At 58.9% G+C, this 18,404-nt stretch overlaps 1 protein-coding gene across 2 annotated transcripts in view; it reads left to right on the top strand.

Moving 5' to 3' along the window:
- Positions 1 to 16,909, top strand: part of ADAMTSL2 (ADAMTS like 2) — a 36,604-nt gene extending 19,695 nt beyond the window's left edge. For both annotated transcript variants that reach the window (XM_074331321.2, XM_088793525.1), the window contains 9 exons: positions 477 to 849; positions 5,673 to 5,770; positions 9,059 to 9,185; positions 10,262 to 10,475; positions 10,561 to 10,716; positions 11,220 to 11,390; positions 12,087 to 12,263; positions 15,177 to 15,321; positions 16,142 to 16,909. In XM_074331321.2, the coding sequence (XP_074187422.2) occupies positions 477 to 849; positions 5,673 to 5,770; positions 9,059 to 9,185; positions 10,262 to 10,475; positions 10,561 to 10,716; positions 11,220 to 11,390; positions 12,087 to 12,263; positions 15,177 to 15,321; positions 16,142 to 16,260 (1,580 nt within the window). In that variant the 3' untranslated portion in view covers positions 16,261 to 16,909. The remainder of the gene's footprint in view (positions 1 to 476; positions 850 to 5,672; positions 5,771 to 9,058; positions 9,186 to 10,261; positions 10,476 to 10,560; positions 10,717 to 11,219; positions 11,391 to 12,086; positions 12,264 to 15,176; positions 15,322 to 16,141) is intronic.
- Positions 16,910 to 18,404: the final 1,495 nt, after the last annotated feature.

Raw genomic sequence — 18,404 nt, 5'->3', positions numbered from 1 at the left:
TCCTGCTGGCCCCAGGTGGTCCTTGGCCTGTGCCTGCACCACTCCAGTCTCTGCCTCCGTCCTCACACACCTGCTCCTCTGTGCCCTCACCTCTTCTTACAAGGACAGCAGTCATTGGGTGGAGGGCCCACCCTACAGCCAGGATAACCTCATCGGAGATCCTTAACGGCATCTACAGAGACCCTCTTTCCAAATACACTTACATTCTGAGATTCTGGGTACACATGAGTGTAGGGAGACCCTCTTTAATCCACTGCAGAGGTCAAGCCGACTCCCCCACAAGAGATTGTCCAGGCCGGCTTGCAGGCCTCCACTTGGCCATCTGCACCCTCTCATAGGGAAGGGACGTACCTCTGGGAGCTTCCTGGTTCAGCTCTTCGCCTCCTGCCTCACTGAACCCCTCCCCCACCCCCAGGGCGGCCCTTGCCCCCCACGAGAGGGAGCGTTTGAAGTTGAGCCACCTGTCTCCCTTGTAGACGGCAACGCCACTGGGATGGCTCTCGCGGGGGACAAGGATGACCAGGAGGCCGGTGCCCACCTCACCTCCCAGGAACTCCTGTCCGCCAATGCCATCTCCGGCCAGCTCCTGGATGCAGGCTCGGACTCCAGGGAGCTCGCCCTCAACGAGACGGTCAACAGCATCTTTGCACAGGGCGCCCCACGGAGCTCCCTGGCCGAGAGCCTCCATGTCGACTACGAGGAGAACGAGAGGGCCGGTGCTGAGCTGCTCAATGGGTCCTACCTGGAGCTCAGCAGTGACAGGGTGACCAACACCTCCTCCGAGGCCCCGTTCCCCAACGCCAGTGCCAGCCTCCCCACCTCGGCCGGGAACAGGACACACAAGGCCAGGTAGGAGGCACTCCTCTGCCCTGTCCAGATGCCTCTGGGGCGGGGGCCGTGTAAGTAAGACCTCACTACGGGGTCACAGCCGCTGCTGTCTGGCACCTCCCTCCCGCCTCGTGGAGCAGAACAGGAGGTCACAGGACTGGGTTTAAGTGTCTTCCCGACAAGGTAGTCCCACTGCTGAGCGTTCATGAGTGGATCCGATGTCGGCAGGGAGGAGGACGGGGGTGGGAGGGAGTTGGCCAGCAGTTCAGAGCGCTCGTCGTGACCAAGCTCGGAGCTCCGCATGCCACATGCATGGACACATACACTGGTCACACCACATGCATGGAAACATACACTGGTCACGCCACCTGTAGCGTTAGGGGCAGGTACTGGGACTCAGAGAAGGCGATTCGCAAACTTAGGATCACAGTCTGTGAGGGTCTGGGGTCTCTGGGTTCTCAGTCTCCACAGTCTTTGCCTGCATGGCTGCTGGGCGTGAGGTGGACGCTCCAGGCTGTCCCCCGAATGTGGGTGACTCAGCACAAACTTCACTGCAGGCCAGAGAGGAGATTGGCGAAGGGTCCAGTGGGTTCTGCAGCCAGCGACCACACCCCAGAATCAGGTATTAGGAACAAGGGCTTCTGCGGCGGGGGCTGGAGCTGCCTCTGGGATGGGCCGTGTGACAAGCCAACTGGGGTCAGGCTCCAGAGCCAAGGACACTGGGGCAGTCACAGCTGGTTACAACTGGACAGTCACATCTAGGGACAGCTGGGGACATCTGGACAATGACAACTGGCAATGCTTAGACAGTCATAGCTGGAGACCAGGAGCCTCCCTGTCTAGTTGGGGAAGCTGGGAGCAGGGTACCCCCAGGCCTGCCACCATCCCTCCTAGAGGACAGTCCCTAATGACAAACCCCTTGGGCTCATGGCCACCCTGAAGTGTCCCTCCACCTTGAAGTTTCCCAAGAAACTCATAGGGCAGTGAGGCGGGCAGAAATGGCAGAGCCAGGCTCAGCAGCCTCTGGAGGGGTGGGAGGGGTGGGGCGGGCTGTGGAGGCAGGGATGGGCCACTGGGTTTTGTTTTGTCTTGTTCTCTGAGGACCCACCCAAACCCCTTGACTTTAAACAACAAACATGACGTGAACCCTAGCCAGGGCTGAGGATGTGGAGGTGGGTGTCCTTGGGAGCTCAGGGGACAGCCGCTCCCCGCCGTGCACCCACGGGACGGGGCCTGTCCCTGACCTCCAGCTGTTTTCTGAGGCCCAGGCTCACATGAGGTACCCGGGGTTGGACGGTTTGAGGGCACATCTGGGCTTGGGGCAGGATTCTTTGCAAACATGGACTTAGGGGAGCTCTAGAGCCTCCTGTGGCCGCCCTTCTTCCCACAGGGGCACACCCACTCCCTGGCCTGGGGTCCAAAACCTTGCAGAGAGTGCGGGGGCCTCACAGGTATATGGGACCCAGTGGCTGGAAGGGGGTGACAGGCTTTGCTTTTGGGGTCAGGGTCTGAGTCTGAAAGGGGGGGCTTGTGGACAAAGGACTGGGGTTCAGAATCAGCCAGCTCTAGGCCGTGACCCGGCCAGTTACTTACAGCCTGAGCCTGGTTTCTGAAGTCCTGGCGGTGGGCTCGACTCACCCCAGGGCTGCCCTCCCTGTGTGAGGCACCTAGCCTGCCGGGGCAGGACTCAGTAACAGAACAGTCAGTAACACAAGCCAACCTCCAGGGTGAGGGAGGGACCCCCCCCCCCACGGCTCATGACCTCGGTGCAGGAGAAGACCAGCTGTCTGAGGTCAGGGTCCCTCTCTGAATAGGTGATCAGGGTGGCCCCACTATTTAATGTGGCTCAAGGCGTGGAATATGTCTGTGGCGGTGGTGGCACGGTGAAAATCACAGAAAATAGTGTCTGGAGAACTGAGTCGCCATCTCAGCTCTGCCCCCATGAGCCTCAGACGCGGCTCCAACCCTCTCTGGGCCTCAGTTTCCCGATCACTAAGGGAAGAACTTATCAGAAGATGCCTCAGGGCCTATCAGCTCAGGTAGTCAAGGATTCCTAGGCCAGATCAGGCACAAGCTTTTGGGTCTTAAGTCACATTTTAGAGTCTTTCTTGCCCCATCCCAGTTGAATCTTACCCCACCCCCCTCAGCCCCACGGAGACACATGGGGTTTCCAGTGGGGACCCAGGAATCAATTCAATCAATTGTCAACCCTCAGAAAGGCCCAGACGTGATGAGATGGGGTGGCTCCCCTCTGGCTGCCATCAAAGGACGCTGCCAGGCAGGGACCAAAGATGGTCTTTTGAGATAAAGAAGGGCTGAGGGAGGCGTGGGGAAACCACCAGGCCAAAATAGCCCCGTCTCTGCAAGTTGTCCAAACACAGGAAGTCGCGTCTGCTCCCCAGAGAGGCTGAAATCAAAGGGGCAGCCCAGAAAGGAAAGGTTATTTTCATCTTCTCAGGCTGGCCTCAAACAATCAAGGAAGGCCCCGTCACCAGATGCAGAGGTTGGGAACAAGCGTCCAAGACACAGAGATGCAGGGTCCCTCTCCCCGTCTGGAGGGGAAGAAAAGCAAGGGGTGCATGGTGGTTCCCTTATAAACAGGCACCGTCACTGCAAAGCCGCTGCTGCCTGCGGTTGTACGAACCTGTGCTGGAGGCCGCTGGGCAGAGGGCCCGGAGCCGCGTGATCTGCAGCCTGCCATGCCTGGGCGGCCGTCACCAGGTGGAGTCTAGCAGTTTTGACTCTCAAGGCTGCGGGGGGTACCATCTCCCTTGCAGCTGGAGGCGGTGAAGGGCTGGGGGTACAGAGATTTCCTGGGTGTTTTTCTCCTGGCGTTACTTCTAAGAACAGAACCTGGTAGGGTTGCCTTGCTGTGCAAATTCGTGCAGGGTTTTTCAAGGGTTGTATATGCTGTGTGTGACACGAGCTGGAGCTAGTAAGAGCCATGTGTAGGCAGCTCCTCCAGAAATACCTTTTGTGCTTAAAATCTGAAGGGTTATTTTGAACTGGGCCACTCTTCCTGGAGTCAGGAATGAGTCACCCTGCCTGCTGGCGGGAGAGTGTGTAATTAGATAAAGGTGGTGGCTTCGCCATGGGTGGGGTGGGGGGTCATGAGCTGGATCTCTTCATCTCTTTGGTTCTGGGGGAGAATTTAAAGCTGTTGAAAGGAGGGGCGAGGGACCCAATCAGTGGTTTGGTATTTTCCAAATCAACGGTTAGGGGGTGATATTCTGGGTTCTTCCCTCCCCAGAGGCCTTGCTTACGGGACCTGGGTGCTCTCCTAGGTTTCCACGGGTCCTTTGCTGTCAGATGACAGGGTGTTGGGAAAGGGCCTTTTAAAATTTTTTCTCATTTTGAAGGAGTAGGGCGAGTTGAGGGTACTTTCCCTTTCTCTCAGAAACCATGAAAAGCCTGGGGCGGGCTCCTGCTTGTGAAGCCACCAGGTGAGGGGCCCAGCAGGCTTGAGTAGCTGTGACATCAGCCACCAGCTCATACCTGCCCTGCCCGACCACCCTCTGCATGCTTCTCCTTCCCCATCCCCTCCGGCCCCCGTCCCTGGGTTCATGCAGCCGCACCAGTACATTTATGAGTTCAGGTCTCCGGGAGGTGGTTTCCTGGTTCTCAGAGCACGATGTGCCTTTCAGGGAGATGTGCCTGCAAAAGTAAGTTGTAAGAGAGTTCTCGTCCACTTGTGAAGTTCCAGAAGTTGGAATCCAGAGCAGTGTCTGCATCACAGAATTAACTAGAAGGCCTTTTAGAATGTATGCCCTGCAACCCTCACCTCAGCCTGACAGCAGGTCCCAAGGAAGGGACGTGTGGACGTGCCCATAGCTGAGCCCTGTGAAATGAATGTAGCTCCTGTCCTCTTTAGCCAGCCCTCTGGGCCGGAAGGGAGGTGGAGCTGGGGACGGGGCCTGCTGCCGTGCCCAGCGGAAGAGGGAGGTCGAGGCCTGGGTGACGAGCCAGCAGCCAGGCCAGGGCACCATGTCCCCTTCTCTGGCTCTGTGGGCCCTGGAGCTGGGAGCCCAGAGACTGCCACTGCTGCAGCCACTTCCCTCGTCCCCTGCTGAGTCCCAACCAGGCCTGCAGGACGATATTGAGGTTGGGCCCAGCACACCAACTGGTTCAAAGACGCAAACAGTCCTAACAATAGTTGGCTCAGGCCGCCTGAGTTCCGGCCAAGAATCCTGGCTGGTCGCTGGCGGGGAAGCTGCGTGCCTTTCTCCTTGCACAGCAGCCATCGCAGGCAGACCTGGGCAGAGGCGTCTGGAGGGGACGTAGCCACTCCCCCTGTCTGCGCTGAACTTTTCTATTTTGATAATTGGAGGCGAATGGATAATGTCCCCATTCAATCAGAATCCTGGCTGAAGGAGGCCGCAGGAGAGAATTCTGACACATTCTCAGTGCATACGGTGCTTTCTGACACCCCTTCCCAGGGAGGGGCCGGGGGAGAAGAAATCCAGTCTCAGATGTTAGAAGGTGAGAAACCCACCTGTGTGGAGGGATCACGATGCTGGTGAGCCCCCAGTGCTTACCCGTCCCCCCTGCCCCTGAAGGAGCGTCAGCAGCAGTGTGCTCGGACTAAATAATTGAGACGGGAGACCACAGACATCCCTTGCACCCTAAACTGTGGCACCCTGTGGGTGCTCCATCCCTCTGCTCTGTCCTAGACGTGGCTGTTTGGACCCTAACAGGTGGGTTCAGCCTGGGGCGCAGGACAGGTGTGCTGTCACAGAAAAGCACAACCGCCCCTGTGGATGAGAACACACCCTCCGACGAAAATCCATGCCCGTCAGTGAGCGTTGTGGCTTCTCACCCTCTTCTCTGCTTGTCCTTGTTTTCAGGACCAGGCCCAAGGCACGCAAGCAAGGCGTGAGCCCGGCGGACATGTACCGGTGGAAGCTGTCATCCCACGAACCCTGCAGTGCCACCTGCACCACAGGTACTGGTCACAGCTGCAGGGCTGCAGGACCCACTTACCTGCTTGTAGCCCCAAGCTGCCTGCAGGGAGCCTGTCTGCTGATTCCTTTCCTGATCTGGGAGGTAGTGTGCCGGATGTAACAGGGGCTGGGGTGTCCTCCTGCTCCCGTCATGCTGGACCCCTGTCCTGGGCATTACGCGGGCCCCCAAACACTCTTCGTCCGTTGTCGTTCATATCATGTCTTGTTAGAGCAAACGTCCTTTCGGTTCAAAGTAAGAAATCTCAGGTGGTGAGGAGTTTACTTTTGTTTACACAAACATAGGAACGGGGCAATAGACCCATGCAGTCTGGGGCCTATGGAATGGGTCAGGTTCTAGGACCTCATCAGGAGAGGAGGTAGGAGGGGGCGGAGACCCCTTGGTGGCGCCTGACAGGCAGACACGAGTGGTTAGTAAGTGTTGAGCTGGGACTTGGACCCATGTCTGTCTGCACACATGGCTGGCCACCACTGCACTGAGATGCTAGCTGCAGCCATCAGGGACTGGACTCCATCTGCTGCCAGCCAGCTCTGGTTCCCTTCCCGGGGGCTGCTGCAAGTTCAGATGGCAGAGCCAGCACCAGCACCCTGGCAAATGTGGCATGGAGACATGAGAGCCACCTTATCTATACTTCAGGCTTAATGGTTGGGTTTGGACAACACCTGGGGCTGCCACTCAAAACGTACAATGTCCCTGTCCCAGCCAGCACCTCCCCCCTGCCCCCATGGCCTGAACTTTGGATGCTTCTGCAGTCCCTGGACAATGAAGAGGATGAGGCAAGACACTGACCAGGCCCTGGGCAGCTGTGGTCTGGGCTTAGTCACGCCTCCCGCAGCCCTGCTTGGCATTTCAGGATATGGGCCCGAGAAAGCAGCTGGAGAGGTGACTGCAGGGCTCTGAACGGACCACAGGGCCTTATGTTCTGCTCACATTGCTCTCCCTCTCGGGCTGGGACCCAGGACCCTACCTTCCTGAGCAGGGCATAGGACCCACGGAGTTTGCCCCTGGCATTCTGGAGGGCCCAAGGCCAGCTTTGTGGGGCGTCGGTGGGCACTTGAGATGCACTATCTGCTCGACCACACCAAGTGCCCTTGGAAAAGTGCTTGATCTCTGCAAGCCTCAGTTTTCTACCTGTAAAGCAGACACGCACCTGTGCAAAGGTGGTTGTGGGGACAGAGGTGAAACGAGAAGTCCGGACCCTTGCCGCCACCTCCCACACACTGTGCCACATGTGATGTTCACATCAGTGGCTGCCTCCTCTCAAAACCCCATTTTGCAGGGCGCCGAGGCCAGGCTGGGGTGGTGGTCGGGATTACAAACCTTCTGTGTCACGTGCTATCTGTGAATGTTGAGCGGTGTCATGGGCACACAGCTGGGGCCCCTCCCTGACCTGTGCTTTGCCAAGATCTCGTGTGAAGCGCTGTTAGGTCAGTGCGGCAGACCTGTGCCAAGCTCAGCCATAATAGGGTGTCTTCCTTCTTTTCCTTAAAGACGCGCTTGGGGGCGGTAGAAATGCAGGTGAATTGGTTTGGATTCTTCTTACCTTGAGTCTCAGGCAATGATTTCAAACTGTTCCTTGGTTCCCCCAGGGCACAGGGACGAGGGGAGTGGAGGCAGTGGACCCTGAGCCTTGCCCCTCCAGAGGCCCAGGTGCAGCGAGCCCCCCCCCCGTCGGTTTCATGGGTTGGGGCTCCCTGGTCACTCTTATAAAAGCAAGGGCTCCCTGTCTAAGAAGGTTTGCAAAACACGGTGTTCAAGACCGAGTTAATGAAGAGGGGTCCAGAAAACTGGTGCTTTCATTCTCCTGGCGTCTCTGGTGGGTTCCCATGTGTGCGGATGGGCAAGCTGAGGCCTGGAGAGCCGGGCAGTACTCACGTCACCGCACCAGGGAGAGATGGAGCTGGGACTCGAATTCTAGTCTCTCCTGCCGGGCCTCTGGTTCATGAGGAGGAGTGAATGAATAAGCAGGCCCGTGGCGAGGGTCTGCAAGTGCCCAACCCCGGACGTCCCTGGGCCCCATGGCTGGTGTCTGAGGCCGGGCACATCCCCAGCAGACCTGGCCAGGAAGCCGGCCTCCTCCTGAGAGAGGGCTAAAGGCTGCACAGCCCAGTGCTGGCAAAGAGGGACCAAAGACTGCAGCCTGGCTCGTCCTTGACGGAAAAAAGAAAGAATCCCCATGTGGGCTGCTTCCCAGGCTGTTTCATTCCATCCAGGGCTGGGGCTTGGAGAGGCAGGAGCTGCTGGGAAGGGAGCGTGCGGGGGCTGGGGCTCTCCATGTAGGGGACGTTGAGGGCTGGCCACCCAGCGATGAGGGTGCCATGCTCTCCATCCTTCAGGAAGGTGGATCTCTCTCTCTCTCTCTCTCTCTCTCTCTCTCTCTCTCTCTCCCCCCCCCGTTTCTCTCCACCCCCCGCTCCTCCCATATACACACACTATGGTAGCAGCAAAAACAAAACTTGCCCCCACCTAGGCCGTCACCAGGGGCCTAACAACAACCCTGAGTCATCCTGACCCCTTGGCAGGGACCCACCACCACTTAGTGAGTTGGCCTGTGTGCCAGCTGGGTGTCAGGCACAGGGGTGCCTGGGGGGAGGACAGAGGAAAACAGGGTGGAGATGGGTCAAGGAATTAAGAGAGTTGGCTCTTTACATCCCATCCTCTGATGGGATTTATAAAGTCCTGGGGAGCCCATAAAAGGAAACACACAGAATATTGGAAAAAGAAGGTTCAAGAGGGAGTTTGCTGAAGACTGGGGCACGTCACAGGAGGGCAGGGAGGGTCTAAAGACCTGATATATAACACCTGGGGAGGCTGGAAAGGGTTGGAATGGTTAGATTTTCAATATCCTTCCATCCATCCATTCATCCATCCATCCATCCATCCATCCACCCACCCACCCACCCACCAACCCACAGAGGTGGGTAGTTGTTTGTTGAATGAATGAAAATTAGTGACACCTGGCTGTATGGCCTCTGTCAGGGCCAACTTGCGTTTATTCAAAGATCAGGGTCTGTGACATATGAACTGGGTGTCCAGCCTGGGCTGGCTGGGGTGGGGGTGAGGTTACAAAGAGAAGAGGTCAGACACTGGGACGCGGGGGGAGAGAGAGTTCAGTCCTCGCTGGGTTCTCCCCAGTTCTGTAAGCTGGTGATTGTCATTACCCCGATTTAAACCAGGAAGCTGGGCTCTGAGCGGTCAGGTCACAGGGCCCGTCGGCTGGTCTCCAAGGGGCTCACGTGTGGCTCACAGGCCCTTCTTGTCCTGAACCCAGGGGTAATGTCAACCTACGCCATGTGTGTTCGTTATGACGGCATCGAGGTGGACGACAGCTACTGCGACGCCCTGACCCGTCCTGAGCCGGTTCAAGAGTTCTGTGCTGGGAGGGAGTGCCAGCCCAGGTACCTGCCACCCAGTGTCCCAGGCAGAGTTGGGGGAGGCAGCTGGGCTCTGCTTTGCCTCTGCCCAGAGGAGTTTGCATCCTGCTCCTCCAAGGGGCTTTGTGGGCGGGGCCAGTGGGAGGGGCCATACTGACCTGTCTGTCAGTCCTTCTGTCTTCCCATGCTTTGCAGTATAACCTGACGCTGTGCCTCGCACGCAGTAGGTGGCCAATTAATTCCTCCCACGGCAGATTGAGAAACCATTCTGAACATTACTCTGTCCTATGATGACACATTTGCCCCTAGGCCTACTTGGCGCAGCTAGGATGTTTATGAATTAAACGGATTATTCCAACAGTTCCAAGAGAACTGGCCGTACCTGGCAGGTGGGAGAAGGTCCTGTCTTTGTAGCCCGCGGGTCACAGATGGTCAGACATGGAGCCCTAACCATGTCCTCTTCCTCTTCACCGTCGTGGTGGGAGCTGGTGCAGCAGCCCCAGATGAGCCCGAGGGTGCCAGCCTCCCATCATTTGTCATTTGGGAGCAAACTTGCCTTGGAGGCCTCTCCCTGACACTGCTATGTGCCCGTTTTCTCCTGCCTTGCTCCCTCTGGGCCTCTGCTCCCTGCCCATTTGCTCCTTTCTTAGAAGCTGGGTGTGCGGCCCTGGGTCCCGCTGCTCCCCTCAAAATCCCACAGCAGGGCTCAGGGATTTGGGCGGGTGATCCCAGCGTGAGCAAAGGAACAGGGCCAGGACCTGGCACCCCAGTGTCTGGAAGGCCAGGTGGGTGGGTGGGTGCTGAGGTGAGAGCAGGTGGAGGCGGCGTGGGCTCCTGGGCAGGGTGGCCAAGTGCACACTCGGGACAGCAGTTAAGGCATCTGTGCCCACCCACACCTAGGTGTTTCCTAGAGAACTCGGGGTCCCCATGGCAGCAGTCTCCACCGTGGGGGCCTCAGCAGCTCAGCCCTGGTGATTTTGGGCCACACAGGTGGGGGAGGGAGGAGTGGGCACATATTGTTGGGGGGGTGGGGTTGCAGGGGGTCCTGGCGGCAGGAAGGGAGGTGGGGGTCGCTGAAGTCCGCCCCCCTCCCGAGGCAGGTGGGAGACGAGCAGCTGGAGCGAATGCTCACGCACCTGTGGTGAGGGCTACCAGTTCCGCATTGTGCGCTGCTGGAAGATGCTGTCGCCTGGCTTCGACAGCTCCGTGTACAGCGACCTGTGTGAGGCGGCTGAGGCCGTGAGGCCTGAGGAGCGCAAGACGTGCCGGAACCCGGCCTGCGGGCCGCAGTGGGAGATGTCAGAGTGGTCTGAGGTGAGCATGTGCGCTGGCGAGCAGGGAGGGGGCCTGGCGTGCATGAGGGCCGTCCTGACACCGGCCCTCGCCTGGCTCCTCACAGTGCACAGCCAAATGTGGGGAGCGCAGTGTGGTGACCAGGGACATTCGCTGCTCCGAGGATGAGAAGCTATGTGACCCCAACACCAGGCCCGTCGGGGAGAAAGACTGCACAGGCCCCCCCTGTGACCGCCAGTGGACTGTCTCCGACTGGGGGCCGGTGAGGAAGGGGCCCCTGGGGGCATACTTTGAAGGGTGGCCAGGGCACAAGGCCAGTGCTTCGTCCAGCTGTGCCTCAGTCTCCCCATTTTCCCGGAGTGAGGACGTGGGGGAAGAGCTGGGCCTTCTTGTTATGATGAAGAATTGAGGCCTTTATCCCAAAACAGGTGGCTCGTATGGCGGTCCCCTTTTAAACTAACCCCTTTGCCCATCTCCCTGTGTCTCTGTCTCTGTCTCTCTTCTGGAAGAGAGACGCTCAGGTGCTCCCCGGGAACCCCTCTTGGTGCTGTGTGTACACATGACCTTTTAGGTGTGCTTTTCTCTGTGTGTGTTTTTCATCAAACATGCAATATTTCTGTAATTAGCACAGAAAATGTTATTTAAAAATGTGGTTACCATGGCAACAGCTCCCCACATTGCCCAGGGAGCTGTTCCTCTCTCTTGGGAATGACCTCAGGGGGACCTGGGAGAAGGCTCTGCTCTAACCTGGGTGTCCCCCTGCAGTGCAGTGGGAGCTGTGGCCAGGGCCGCATGATCAGACATGTGTACTGCAAGACCAGCGACGGACGGGTGGTGCCCGAGTCTCAGTGCCAGACGGAGACCAAGCCCCTGGCCATCCACCCCTGTGGGGACAAGAACTGCCCTGCCCACTGGCTGGCCCAGGACTGGGAGCGGGTGAGTGCTGCGAGCCCAGCGGCAGGGCCCTCTCTGACTGGGACAGCATTTGGCTGAGAGCCATGCGGCTGGAATGACAGATTGCTCAAAATGAGGGCTTAACTGCAAATTATGAGGGCACAATTCACTAAAAATTAATTTGAAATAGAAGAAGCCAAAAGAGTAGGAAAACCCCTTAAAACTTTCCAAATCTATTTAGGCAAACGCTCAAGGATGCATGCAGAATTAGTATTGCTCCCTCCCACGGTGCCCCCACCCCTACTCCCCATATACGGAAAACCAGAGCTGAGGACTTCGGGCTGTACTTGCTTTTGGCCCCCACCGGGTCCTCTGCAACTGTCTGTTCTCATGACCAAGATCATAGTCACCAACTTGCCTTGTCAGACGAATTGTTCTCAACCCAACTGCTTTCAACCACTTGTTTCAGGCAGATGGCTAGTGGCCAAATCATCCTGGGCCAAACTGTCATTAACCGTTTTGTTTCAGAACAGATGGTTTTCTGCTAAATGGCTCTTGATCAAATCTGTTTTGGGTCAAATGGTTATTGACCAAAGAGTTCTCCGCCAAGTTGCCATCCCTCTAATCGTTTCACCCAATTGCTACTGACCAAGCCATGGTCGCTGGCGTCGCCCTGGGCCCTGTGCTCCGGTCCTCCCGGCCTCTGGCCTCTGATCTTTGTCTGTCCCCTGGCCTCAGTGCAACACCACCTGTGGCCGAGGTGTAAAGAAGAGGCTGATCCTGTGCATGGAGTTGGCCAATGGGAAGCCGCAGACGCGCAGCGGCCCCGAGTGTGGGCTGGCCAAGAAGCCCCCGGAGGAGAGCACCTGCTTCGAAAGGCCGTGCTTCAAGTGGTACACCAGCCCGTGGTCTGAGGTGAGTGCCCGCTGGCCCCCTGTGAGGCGGCCTGAGGCCAGGCCTGTGGTCTGGTCCTGCCTCGGTACCTCCCTTCCTGCCCCAAATGCCCCTCATGTTTCCCTCCTTGGCCTCCATCAGGGCCTTCTGTCGCCGGAAAGCTTCTCAACTCTACCAAATCAGCTGGTGTGAGAGCCAGCTCCTCCAGGAAGCCTTCTCAGATCTCACCTCTGGGATCCCTGCAGGGCTCATCTTGGGTGTTTTTAGCCTGGGTCACTTTTGGCCTTTCATTGTAGCCTTTCCATTGTATGTTTGACAGGGCATGTGCCTGACGCGCATCATAGGGCTGCCTGAGCCCAGGTGGGCACTGGGGGCGTGCGGGGCTAAGTCAGACAGCCACCTAGCCCCAGAAGTCAGAGTCAAGGCAGGACGCAGGCTGAGGGATGCAGAGGCATGGAGGGACGTGTGCATCGGGGGCACAGGGAAGCCAGAAGGCAGGGCAACAAGTCCTGGGCAGCCTGGCCCGTGTACAGTGCTGAGGGCGCCTCAGCGTCACACTGTTGGGGGGAAGGGAGCCGAGCAGTCTCCTCCCCCTGCAGCCAGGAACAAAGCCCTCACCTCCTGGGCAGTGAGGGGTCCCCTTTCCTCCTACCAACAGCCCCATGGGGAGGGGGCTCTCCTTCCCATTTCGGAGAGGAAGAAACTGAAATTCAGAGAGATGTCTGACCCATTTGGGTCCTGCAGCTACTTGGGAGTGTGGCAGATACCCCCTGTCCCAGGCGGGTGAGGAATCTGCAAAATGAAGGGGAACTCCAGGGCGTGGAGCAAGGTGCGTGGGCTGCCTGCAGAGATGCAGCAGCCGCGTTTCACAGATAGGACAGCAGACACCCCCGTTCTCTGGCTGAGAGAAAAGGTTGGTTTAACTTCTGCTTTCTCTTCTGACCCCTTCCCATGGGACTGCCTGGTGTGAATCCAGGCTCCGGGGGCTTGTTGGGCCCCAGCCTCACAGCTCGGGAGTCCTGTCTAGACAGTACTTTGAGTGAATCACACCATCTCCTCGCCTCCGTCTCCGCTGTCTCCTTAGCAACACTCTGGCTCGTTGCCCCGTCCCCTCCCCACCTAGTGGTGCCATAAACTTTCAAGAGGGGCAAGTGGGGACGTCCAGGTTAGTCTCTGAGCATCACTGGGGGGTGGAGATCAGGGGCCTAGGTGACAAGGCTGGCCATGGCCAGGCAGTATGACCAGTGTCGTGCCTCCGGCCAAGGGATGACATAGATGTCCCATGGGACTGGAAGCATAGGACATTCACTGTCACATTCCACAGTGTGTCTCAAACCCACACTTGAGGCTTCCATGTGGCCACCTGACGGGTGGTGCCACCTCCCAAAACTTAAGAGTTCAAGGTAAAGATTCTAAGTGTGAGATGGGGGTGAGTCAGGGGATTCAATGAATGCTTCCCTCACTCAGAGTGGGAGGGGCCTCCATCCCCACCCAGGCCCAGGGTTCTCACTGGAGGGACAGAGTGGCATCTGGGCTCAAACCCTGCCCCAGATGGGCCCTCTGCTCTCCCTACAGCACATGTGCTCATTCAAGAGGGCGGACACTCACACTGATTCATTCTGTGTTGCCAGAAAAGTACGGTCCCTGGGAGAAGGAGAAGGGCTGAGGGGGTGGGGGCTGTCCCAGGAGGCATGAGCCAGGAGGACCAGGACGGCCTAGTGGCTGTGGAGACCCAGGCAGGTCAGAGGGCCAGGGTGCTCCCGGGGTTGGCTGAGCACAGCTGGGAGGTGAAGGCGGGCAGGGTGGCAGGTGAGGCCTGATTGGGGCTCGGGGTCCCCAGGAGCCATGCTAAGATGTGCACATTGCAAAGAGCATCGGCCTCAGGGGATGGGGGGGCAGCTGTGGGGCAGGGACCGGGACCTACGTGGTACAGGCGCTGTGCTGGCTGCTTAGCCATGGAAGGGAGGAGAGCATGAAGGGGGCCCCAGAAGGACAGCCTGGGAGTGTTGGGGGAGGGGCACCCCATATAGCCCTGATGACGTTGGGAGGCTGAGGGGTGACTGGCATGACAGATGGTGTGTGTGGGGACCTCCGTCACTGCCCCTGTTTGAGGCTGCCCCTCCTGGAGATGGGGGCTCAGTAAGATTTCATTCCTCCCAGCTGCCCCATCCATTCCCCAGGGACAGAGGAGCGGGTGCCAGGGCACATCCAGAGGCTCCTTGGGGCATCCACCCAAGGCTGACTGTCCTCTGCTCTCGTGGCTCCCAGACTGGGCCAACCCCCAGGCTGGGGGGCCACTGAGTGGGCGGCCCTGCCTGCGGAGACTAATCCTCCCTGAGCCTCTGCAAACAGAACCAGAGGTGGCCCTGGGGACCGAGGGCTCAGGTCCCAGATGGGCCTGGGTGATGTGGGGTCACCCACTGGGGGGGGGAGCGAGAGGGAGCCACCACCCGCAGGATGCTAGCAGGAGGATGGTGGGGTAACGGGTCAGCAGCTGTCTGTGGTGCTCTGGGTAGCTCAGCGGGGTTTTCCAAGGGGAACATCTGGACAGGGAGCCTCGGGGTGGGGGGAGTGGCTTTGGAGGATCCGTTTAACCGGTCCACAACAAACACAGCTTTTTACTGGAGTAGAACACCAGAGCTCTGCTTCAGCCCTGCCTGTGTGTCCTGAGAATTGCAGGACCCAGGAAAGCTTGGGGGGATAGTTGAAAGAGGAGAGGTTCAGTCCCTCACTGTGCAGACAGGGAAACTGAGGCAGCACTGGGTGGGGCTGAGTATCAGTCCCCTGACTGCCAGCCAGTGCCCCTTTCTCCCCTCGTCACCTCAAGCTCTCATGTGTCCTGTGTCAGTTGAGACTCAGCAGCTTGGTGAGACGGTGGGGTTCCCCTCCTGCCCCACCGGGTAGGGCTTTGCCACGTCCTCTCTCCCTCATCAGTGCACCAAGACCTGCGGGGTGGGTGTGAGGATGCGGGACGTGAAGTGCTACCAGGGGACGGACATTGTCCGCGGCTGTGACCCACTGGTGAAGCCCGTCGGCAGACAGGCCTGTGACCTGCAGCCCTGTCCCACGGAGCCCCCAGGTGAGCAGGGGTAGGCTGAGGGCTGGGCAGGAGCTTCCCAAGGAGGTGTGGGTGGGGCCAGGCCCTGAAGGCTGAGCAGACATCAGCCAGAGGACCAGGCGGGTTAGTGGTTATGGAGACTGGGGTAGACGGGAGAGCGAGGGACCCCCCTGGATTGGCCGGAGTTGAGGGGGAAGTTGAGGGTGGAAAGGGTGGCAAGTGAGGCCTGACTGGGGCTTGGGGTCCCCTGGAGCCATACCAAGACCTGCACGTTGCAAAGAGCATCCTGCCTCAGAAGACAGGAGGGCAGCTGTGGGGCGAGGACTCAGCCAGGGCAGCCCAGTGCTGGGCACACAGGAGGCAGGGAGGCTGGGGGCTGGAGCAGGTCTCTGGCTTGGGCACCTGGGAGACGGACGAGGTGATGGGCTCTGCAGGGGGTACGGGGGCAGGTGATGAGCTCTGCTTTGGACGTACTGAGTAGAGGGGTCACCTGTGGGCCTCTCAGGGATACTCTGGGGGTGAGATCAGTGGCTCCTCCAAATCCAGGCCCCTGTCATCACCTTTCCCTGAGCACAGATCAAACCACTTGATGGGATCAGTGGACTCCCTGGGGAGGGATGGGGGCAGGAACCTGAGTGCCTGCAGTTGGGTGGGAGGCCCATTGCCCCTGACCCTGGGAAGGGGCACGTATGAGCCACCTGTGCACAGGCGCTCTGCCACCCAGGGCCACCATTGCGCAGACCTCGTTCCCTCAGTTGAGGAAAAGAGAGGTGGGTTGGGGTGGGGTGGAGGTCCTATCCTGATGCCCGTGCCTCACCCCCCCACCATGTTCCTTCCACAGACGACAGCTGCCAGGACCAGCCAGGTACCAACTGCGCCTTGGCCATCAAGGTGAACCTCTGTGGCCACTGGTACTACAGCAAGGCATGCTGTCGTTCCTGCAGGCCCCCCCACTCCTAGGCCTGGCCACCGGGGCCCTCAGAGACCTGAGCACCCTGCCCCCAGGGCCACCGCAGCTCCTGGGGCCCCTCCTCGGACACCCTTCCTGCAGGGCACCCCGGGCTGTGAAGACGGACACTGAGCCTCTGCTCTCCCCGGGAAGGAGAGGCCCTGGGCGCCAGTCGGCCTCTCCGGACAGAAACGCTCCTGCCGTGGGCAGTTGTTCTTAGAGCCTGAGGATGGTGTGTTTGTGGTTCCCACCCCCCCAGCACCCAGCCGCCCAAGGGGGTCCAGAGGCCAGAGCCCAGAGGTGGAGGTGACCGCCTCCCCTCCGTCCCCACAGCTGCCTCCATTCTCTGGGGGTGCTGAACCTTCTGCTTGGCCGTGGGAAGGTCCTCTCTGCCTCCAGGACCTGACGCTGGTGGAGGGGGGTGGGGCAGACAGGGAGATGCTGGTGCCGCCTCAGACCAGATCCTATTTCGCTGCGCTCCTCCCAGAGGAACGTTCATCTCCCAACTTAGCATCCGTTGCCTCCCTTATACGAAGCTGGCGTGCACGGAGGGACCACCGCACTTTACGCCTGGGAAGAGGCACTCTTTTTCACGGTATACCTGTAATGTCGTCTCCGTCAGTACTCCTCTGTATGGTAATAAAGTGGTCGTATTTATGGCGGCGTTGTGGGCTCTCAGTGGCTCTGGCAGGAGCAACAGGGCAGCTGGGCAGCTTTGAGAGCCAGCATGCAGCTGTCCAGCTTACCTACTCGGAAAGATGTGCTGAGGCTTCAGGTCTGGGGACAGGCCTGGGGCTGGGGCTGAGGGCCAGGCTGCAGCGGCTCCCTGAGGAAAGGACAGCAGGGTGGAGAAAGCAGACAGAGATGGAAGAGTGGGGAGCCTGCAGGGAAGGGTGTTCAGGGGGCGTCCAGATGCAGGTGCTGGAGTCAGAATTGAGTTCTTGAGCTTATCAACAGTGGGGACCTGGGGGTCGGGAGATCTGGAGACATGTGGGGGGACCTGGGGAATGCGTGGAGGGCCCTGGTGAAGCATAGGGAGCCTGGCAGGACCTGGGGGGAGCTTGGAGTGTCCTGGCAGGACATGGAGGGGGTCCTGGTGGGAACTCCATAACCTGAGCCTTGGGAGAAAAGCTCCCGCTTCAGGATGTGTTGGGCAGAGCAGAAGCGATGAGGCAGTTGGGTTGGGGACCCACAATGAATGCCCAGGAAATATCCTTCATTATTGTTTTAGGATAGGATAAAGGACTACTTAATCTGGACTTTGGGTGCAGGGACACAGGAGGGCTTCCTGGAGGAGGTGCTGTTTAGGCTGGTCCAGCATCAGGAATGGTTCTGCCAGATGAAAGGATGGGGAGGAGTGTGGGGAGGAGGAGACAGTCTGCACAGAGCCTCGAGAGAGAGACTGGGTGTGTCCAGGATGCTGAAAGCAACTTGGATGCTGCAGCAAAGGGAGGACCAGGTGTCCCCCTGAGGCAGGAATGCAAGACTGTGCAGTCGAGGGTTAGGGATAGGTAGCAGGATGGCAAGTGGCTGCTTCCTCAGGATGCAGGGCCAGCCTGTTCCCAAACGAGGACCAGAGCAGGGCCCTCCAGTGTTAGGATGGCATGACTGACATTGAAGCTGCATTGAGGACCATGGGGTGGGCTCGTTCAAGGTCACCAGCTTGCTTCCAGTAGAGGCGAGTCCCCCACCCTTGTGCCCTGGCATTGCCCCTGCTCTTCTCTCGCCCACTCCTCCCACCCCCGTCTCCTTCTCTCCTATGTCCGTCCGCCCCACCCTCCTTTCTGCCAACACTTATTGTGAGCTGACTGTATGCCAGGCTCTGTGCCCAGTGCTTTGTGAACACTGCCTCGCTTACACTTCCCAAAAGCTGTATTAGTATCATAACCACCCCTCTGTGTTGATGCTGAGACGGAGGCCCAGAGACCTCAGTCACTTGCCCCAGGTGACCCAGTCTGTCACCCACAACTGCTCTCCAAGAGCTCAGAGTTTAGGTCAGTGGTTCCCAGTCTTGGGAGATGGACACAGCCACCCTGGGAAACTCGAAAATGAATGTGGCTTGATGTGGCCGCCCCGTTGGGCAGAGCCCTGACCCCCTGGGCTGGACTGGAGAGGGAAGGCTGGCTCCACCTGGTACTGGGCTGGACACAGCCCT

The sequence above is a fragment of the Rhinolophus sinicus genome, chromosome 16 (assembly GCF_057876585.1).
Source record: "Rhinolophus sinicus isolate RSI-liver-muscle chromosome 16, RSI-T2T, whole genome shotgun sequence".
Lineage (NCBI taxonomy): Eukaryota > Metazoa > Chordata > Mammalia > Chiroptera > Rhinolophidae > Rhinolophus > Rhinolophus sinicus.
This window is presented reverse-complemented; position numbering and strand designations above follow the sequence as displayed.